The following is a 7,955-nucleotide window of genomic DNA, read 5'->3' on the forward strand; positions in this document are numbered from 1 at the left end:
ATTATCAAACCCAGGAGTGCTTGGAGGTTTTGTTTGCTCTTGATGTAAGTATTTTAGGTGTGTTTAAATTTTAGTTGCTAACCCCAGAAGAACTAAGAAACAGGAAAACAGGCTGCACAAAGGTTCTCTGAAGCCAAACCACAGCATTACTACTCTTTCATTATTTTTTCCTAATGCTTCTTCAGGACAATGGCAAACTTGTATGAAGATGCTAATTGGTCACAAAAATATCTGGAGGATGCAATCAAGGAAGCTCGCAAGCAAGTAACCAAATCCAAGATCTGCTGTTTTAGTTTGGATTGTCTGAAGTACTATTATAACGACCTAATGGAAAGGGCTAAAGAAGGACATAGCACTTCTTTCATTGACCTTTGGGGGCTAGTCATTGAATCCATGCTACATGACAAGGTATTACTCTTTTTTTTTCCAGGAACCTGGAGATCTTCTATAGCTATAAAGGAAAATAAATCCTGGATGCCATTCAGTACTGCTGATGCAAATATAGTCTAGTGGTCAATTAAGTTCTGTGTACTCAGATCATTATTAAAATACTACTCTTGCTGTAAAGTGAGGCTGACTTTGAACTGAAATAGTCATGGCACTGCAGTGGTACTACAAAAATAGTATAACTCAAGTAGTTTCCTTCTGGTTTATGTTTATTGAAGGAAGTTTAAAATTGTCATGTGCAATAGAGTGTATTTTTCATCTGCTTGTGAGCATCTTAAAATATGATCTATTCTGTTCACGAAAGTTCAGCCAAGGAAATTCCCTTACCTTTCACTTAGCCACATATTTCTCCCTGGGAATGTTTTTTTTCCTTTGCTCAATTTACAGTCAACCTCTCTGCATATCTCAAAATCCAAGAATCCATATAGGGTGTAGCTTCTTTTGGGATACTTGCCAAGTTTGGAATATCCTAGGGCAGATATTTCTGAACAATCCAGTGAGCTGAGAATGGGCAGGAAAACCTAGATAAACCTGATTATTCACATTATGTTATTTCAAGTGCAAATTGTTTTTCACCTCATTCCATTAACCATTTTTAATCAAAACCAGAAAGATGAGCATAGACTATCAGACCAACGGCAGGCAGTGGATAATGGCCAGAACCCGTTGCCCGTCTATGTGGCCATCAACCTCAAGTCCAACTATAGTGCTCAGGCATTCAGAGGTAATGGTTGTGATTTAGATTTCTTAGCAACTTTATAATTTAAGGAATCTGAACTAAGACTGAATGCATGTAATCAGCTTTAATAATATAATAGACCTTTCATTCTAACTGAAAAAAACAAACCCTTTAAAAATGTCAGATAATAGTGACTATATAAAAAAAAATATAGTTATAATATGGAAGATGCCAAATTCACAATTTATCCTGGTCACAAAAAACTTGTAATGAAACTAATTTGTATGACAGTTCCATGTGGTTTTATTTTGAAAAATTAAAAGGGAAAACTTGGAATTTTTGGGTCTAGTGTCAGGAAAATCACTATTTCCTGTAATATTAATTTTCACAGTATTTGCTTAATATGAGCCACGCCAAGCGAATGCTGGTGTCACTGGTGCCCTAAAAAGAACAAGTTATACATGAGCAATACATACTTTTGCATAAGATTAACTGCAGGGAATACTTATGGTTTCATTCAAACCAGGGCTCTTCTGCTGGAGATTGCTGTATCACAGCCTGGGACCACCCCGCCTTGATGTGAAAGGATCTTATGGCATTAGTACTGCAGGCAATATAGATATAGCTATAGCTGATAAACAGCATGTCATGAACTACCCAACGTCTGTCTCATTATTTGTTTCTACTCTCTAATAGTCTTCTGTTTAGCAATAGTTAACATATTATTGCCTTTTCATGATCTGGCTGTTTGTTGCCATAGAGTGGCTGGAGTTCACTCCTTATGAAGTCAGTCTCCTGAAATATGGAGCATCTATTCCTGCAGAACACTTTGGAAGTGAATTTTTTATGGGAAGGATGGTGAAGAGGCTCCCAGAGACTCGGATCTGCTATATGCAAGGTGACTATCACCTAGAGGGAAAGGTGGCCTACTTGAGTGGTAGCTGGTGTGAGTGATCACATGGTTTGTACATTAGCAAGGACATACTTAGGCAGTATGCCTACAAAGATATACAGACAGACAGAAAGGAAGTATCCAAGGGGTATCCAAGTATCCAAGGTACGTACCAACTAAAATTCATCCAAGACTACTCCACCAATCAGTTTCTATTCTCTCTTTCACATTATAGGCATGTGGAGTAGTATATTTTCCATAGATGCGATGTATGTCTGGAATTTGGCTACTGATTCAGAGGACTTCTGGTCTAGATGGACCAGAGACAGAGTAAAAGATATTGGTGAGATTTTGGAACATTTTTTTTTTTAACTACCAGTATGTATTGCATGTTATATGTATTGCACCTTCTATGCAGAGGTCTAATGCCTGAAGATATGCTGTTGAAGTCAGAGAAAGAAATGAGGAAAGCAAAGCAGAGATGTCAGCTAAGAAAATTTTCTGCCTGATTTAGAACTAAACTGTGCTACTTTGGCAAATCTGTGCCTTTTTCTGAAGGCCAACAGGCACAAAAAGAGTCTCCAGAAGACATGTAAAAATCATGTTGTATTAAGAACACAGCTTTAGATTGTTAAGTTAGAATATTGTACTTCTTGGCCGCTAACACTGCCAGCAGAGAAAATGGCTCTTGTGGAGGGCTTTTTTCTCCCCTAAACTGCTTTTGGAGAAAGCTGACTCTTGCTGTTAATTGCACAGGGAGCCTGGAGTGGCTGGCCTCCTAACTTAGCTAATATTTGCAGCTGGGTGATACTCACATGCATTCTGAAGGTGTCCTGCTCAACGGCCAGTGTTATCCTGTATGTTTGGGACTTGGCTCTGCCCTCCACCACACACTGCAATAGAGGTGGGCATCATTTGAGGAAGCCTACAGTGGGAGGTGGTATTTCCCTCCTGGCAGCTTGTTGCTTGCAGGTAGTTGTCATTTAATTCACTGCATAACACTGAGTTTTATTTAGTAGCATAGACCTTAAAGGCTTACAGCAATGTTTGATTTACCTGTGGGGTGGTGGATGGTGACAACTGTGGTTATTAGTTACTCCATTTTTAAAAATACTAATAATTTCTGTTCTAACTCAGAACAACTTTTTTCCTTCTTTCAGAGGAGGAACCCTTTCTGTCCATGAATCCCTATGAGGTAGACACATGTCTATTCACTCCCTCAAGCACCCTCTCCTCGGCTTTGCGAGATGTCTTAACAGGACGCCCAACCATTGCACAGTATCCCAATTTTATCAGAGGCTTACAGATGCATAGCAAGTACCTGGAGAGTGAAGGATTTTCTACATGGAAAGGCACAGTAACACAGCCTGGTTTTTAGTAAAATTTTGGAGAGGTTTAGATTTGGGAATTCCTGTAGTATTTCCAACAAGAAGGAAGAGAGAAGACTGACTTCTGAAATCCTACTTCTCCCTTTCACAAATGGAAGACATGGAAGCCAGATTTGAACATAATTTTATTTTTGGGGGTGGGATTGAGGAGTGAAATTGATTTTGGTTGTCTGGGCATTGTGTTTCAGTGGGCAGGGTGAGCTCAGCCAAAGCTGCTTGGAGTGTCCAGGAAAGAATGACAGAAAAAGCTGTAGTGCGTCACTCCTGTAAATCAGTGCTGCTAGGCAGTCAAAGGAAGGCGGGGAAAATGGGGGGAAGAAATTCTCCATTCTTCCCTCAGTACCTTTCTGCAGAGCAGTCAATTGTAGTTTTTTATTTGTTATAATGACAAATATTTGTGTTGCAGACACAGTGATAGACTCCTTCCCAAATAAACTGATGGAAACAGCAGATGATGAGCTCTCCCTGGTTGACACTGGTTTTTTCATCAACACAAGCTACCCACCACTTTTGAGATCGAAGAGGGAGGTGGATGTCCTCCTGCATTTAAATTACAGTGGAGGGTCCCAGACACTGGTAAGATAAGTCATGGCATCTGGGATGTTTTTCCCATGGTCTTTTGGTCTCTAGCACTCATCAGTTAAACCAACTAGCTTTTTGTACCACAGTAGGAATTATATGATTATTATCATCTGCTTTGTTATTTAGATTATTAGGTGATGTATTTCTCAGTAGCGAAGGAGGTTATTAGAAGACTGTATTGGATACAGGCATTTCAAAATCATCAAGATCTTCACTGCAGTGGATCTAAGAGTTTTTAAAGAGCTAACTGAGCTCTGATACTGATTTTGGTTATCCTTGAACTGAGCAAGTTACAGAGGCAATGGAAAGTCCTCACAGTATTTCAACATAATAAATGGGAAAACCTATGTGTCTCTGGGCCTCTTTAGTTGTCATCTGGGCTGATGCTTGACCTGATTCATAAAGAAAAATAATATTAGTGTTGCATATATAATGAGAATAATATAAAATAAACATAGGCTTAAAGTAAATATAGCTGTTAAAAATGTTTTTCTTTCATGAAGTACATGATAAGGTATATATAATAAGGTACATTGATAAATGTATTTGCGAATAGGGAGTCATTGTCAAACATCACAAACTGCAGAGGACAGAAAGATTGGGAAAGTGGTAAATAGAAGTCAAGACGATACAGAATAATCTGAACTGATGTCTTCCTTCTCCATTCTTGTAGTTTCTTTGCCTTCTCCCTCTGAACCTGTTTCATTAGAATAGTAAGATCAGTCCTGTGGCTTTTGGCTCAACTTGCAAGCTCAAAAAAAGTGATTATTTTCTTCTTTTGCCTAAATCAATGCAGAAAATAAGATAAATTGCAATGTCTAGCATAACTATGGCTGTTTCCACTTGAAAATTGATATCTTCCCAAACGAAGATTTAAACCTTAGAATATTCATGTTAGCTGCTGGAGTTTAAAAAATCCAGGTCTCTTGACATTTTTGAGTTTTGATTCTTTGTGTTAAATTTATTTATTTTATTCATTTATCCAGCCTCTGGATCAGATTGCAAAGTACATCTCAGGGCAAGGAATTCCATTTCCCAAAATTGAGATAAGTGAAGAAGACAGGGAAAATTTGAAGGAGTGCTATGTGTTTGAAGATGCTGACAGTCCACAAGCTCCAACAGTGCTTTTTTTCCCCCTGGTGAATGACACCTTCAAGAAATATAAAGCTCCTGGTGAGTCATCTCTGGCTAGTAGTTTTAATTTAAAGTCGCTTGCCTAGTGTATCCATTTCATATCTAACGTCTCACTGTCATCCCCGACCTTCTTTCCAATGCTGGTATTATGAATCTCATCACTGATAAAAACACCTCTGATCTGTGTCAGTACGTCTGAACTGTGAGAATTCCAGAAGCTCTCCCAATACATTTGAGATGAAAGTAGGCATATACTCCACAGGACTTATTAGAGATAGTATGGAAGTGTAACTCACAAAATACAAGCAACATGAGTGGTAGGTCCTCAACACGAGCTCTTCTACTCTACAGACATGGACTTGTTATGCATCAATGCTTCCAAACAAAGAAGAGGCAAAACCTTCTGGACATTTTGGTGGTAGTGCATTCATCTGGGTTTTGTTGACATATTTGAAAGTAAACTCCCAAACTGAGGACTGAGTGAACAGAGATCTTTGGTTTTAATATGAACTACATCCTCTGAATGCCATAATTCCTCCTGAACTTTCAGTGAGATGGTAGTTTTTTCATCCAGTACAAGACTATCTTTCTTTCCTTTTGATTGTACTTTTCAAGTTTGGGTAACTAAGAATTTATGTTGTCCAAGGAGTGGTCTACAAGCACTGCTGCTGATAATAAACGTTGTTGTCATTCCCAGCTGCTTGGGTTTACATCATTTTTGGACAGAGGCTTGATCCAGAGGCTGGAGAATACGGTGGTACAGATGTCCCTCTGGCAAATTGTATCTTTCCCTCCAAATCTCCCTTTTCTTTCTATAATGACTTAAATTACTATTATGAGCCATTTACTGCAATAAAACCTTATTGGTGCATCTCTTATTGTTTGTCCCTCAGGTGTGGAAAGGAGTCCTGAAGAGATGGCTGAAGGAAAAGTTGATGTTTCCACCATCCTTTCCCCATTTACTACAAGGGAGGTGTGCTTCAGTGAAGAGAATTTTGACAAACTAGTGAAACTGACTGATTACAACGTCCTGAATAATGAGCAGTTGATTATTCAAGCCTTGCGCTTGGCAGTGGCACGAAGGAAACAACAGAATTATTAGTCACTGCCCACTAGCTTCAAACCTCCATGTGATATTTCTTGGGTTTTCTATTATCTGGTAAGATCGAGATGTTTGATGCTTGCCAGTGATACCTGCAGTAGATATCACATCATCCTGAGGATGTGCTGGACTCCAATTCATCTTATTTACATGACTGTTCAGATGAGCAGATTGGAATTTACCAGTGCTTTAATCCAAAACAAACTTCAAAGCAACAGATTCATGTTTTGTTTTGCTACCGTGCTACATTACCAATTGATAAATATGTATTCCTTATAAATTAAAACAGCATTGTGTTAAGACAATGAAATATGTAGAACATATAAATGCTGCTTTGATTCACATTTTAATGTTTTATTTCTGTCTGGCAGAACAGCAATCCATTGAACTGGAATTTCTCTGGTAGATAGCTGATTCATTGTGCTGGTCTTGCCTGTCCTAATTATTGAAGGTTGTTATTGCTGATTAAAGTGTCTGTCCACTTATGAGGTTTTTATTTAACTGGCTTTCTTCATGAAACTTTGAAAATATGTTTGTTAAGTTACTATCAGTGTTGTAAAAGTCTATACGGTTTTCACCATCAATAAAAAATACCTCTGAATTTAGCCATCTTTGTTTCAGATGGTCAAATGAGTCCTCTGAGCTGCTACTCACAGAACCACCTATACTCAGCCTAAGTAGTTGTCATGTTGTCCTGCTTTCATATTCTCTTGGAGCTGCTGCTGACTGTCCTGTCCCACTCATCTTCCCCTGCCTTGACTGTTCCTGGAAGATGGCCTTGCTATTTCCCCCAGTGTTTCATAAGATGGGAAGTAGTATATGATATGTGAGGAGACTGGTCACAGCAGCTCAGAAAATGCTTAGGAGTATTTGATAATAAAAAGCTCTGACTGATGCAATGAACTTCAAAATGAGTCACTGGAAAGAATGGGTGTTCAGTTCAGAGGTATCTTGATTATGCTCAGAAGTGACAAGTTTGTTTCTATGGAATAAAGTTCTAGGGAATGGATGGGAGAAAATGAGTCTCTCCTATGGAAAAAAACAGCTGATGGTGCATCGTAGACCAATTCAGATGGTGGAAGAGGAGGAGTGGGCCATATTTTTCACCTATGAGCATGTTCATTTTGTTCATGTACCTGAAACACTTGAAAGGGCACATGTAACCCTTTTTTCACGTGCAGTATTGCATGTTTAAAGCTAGATTGTTAGCTCTCCATATGTGAGGCAGCTGTAACTATGGTTTAGGACATCAGCTCATGGGATCTCCTCCGGTCTTTTCCAGAGATATCTCTGTTGTTACTAGCATGGTTCCTAAGACATTTTTGCTGCGAATGAAACAGGGTGGGATGGAAGAAGTTTTGGTCTGTTTAACAGGGGAAACTTACTCAACAACTGGACAGAAAAAAGCCAGATAGGTACGTGACACAGCCTAAGCCTGATTAACCCTGGTTTTCATCGGGGCTAATTAGCCCATCTTCTACCCATGACTAACTACTCTACTGACATACGTGTGCTGCATCCCAAGTCAGCCTTGGGTTATCTCTGCATTGTGTCCTGTTGGCTGATGCAAAACGTGCCTTTCCCTCTCTGAGGGAGTTACACCTATTATCAAGATTGTTCTGCAGCTCTTTGCTGTAGCATCCCCAATATTTCAATTTCCTTTTTTTGAATCAGGGCACAAATAGTGGTTTTCAGTTTTTCTTTTTTTAAGACTTTCAAGATCATTGATAA

General features: G+C 38.9%; 1 protein-coding gene across 1 annotated transcript in view; it reads left to right on the plus strand.

The window, feature by feature from the left end:
* LOC308221585 (cytosolic phospholipase A2 epsilon-like) overlaps positions 1-6,224 on the plus strand; it is a gene marked incomplete at both ends in the record, with an annotated part of 30,167 nt that extends 23,943 nt beyond the window's left edge. Inside the window, 8 exons of the mRNA XM_080618720.1 lie at positions 186-408; positions 1,057-1,171; positions 1,887-2,024; positions 2,254-2,361; positions 3,179-3,370; positions 3,813-3,982; positions 4,975-5,161; positions 6,016-6,224. Of these exons, the coding sequence (XP_080474846.1) occupies positions 186-408; positions 1,057-1,171; positions 1,887-2,024; positions 2,254-2,361; positions 3,179-3,370; positions 3,813-3,982; positions 4,975-5,161; positions 6,016-6,224 (1,342 nt within the window). The remainder of the gene's footprint in view (positions 1-185; positions 409-1,056; positions 1,172-1,886; positions 2,025-2,253; positions 2,362-3,178; positions 3,371-3,812; positions 3,983-4,974; positions 5,162-6,015) is intronic.
* Positions 6,225-7,955: the final 1,731 nt, after the last annotated feature.

Source organism: Psittacula echo (genome assembly GCF_963264785.1).
Source record: "Psittacula echo genome assembly, chromosome: 5".
Classification (NCBI taxonomy): Eukaryota; Metazoa; Chordata; class Aves; order Psittaciformes; family Psittacidae; genus Psittacula; species Psittacula echo.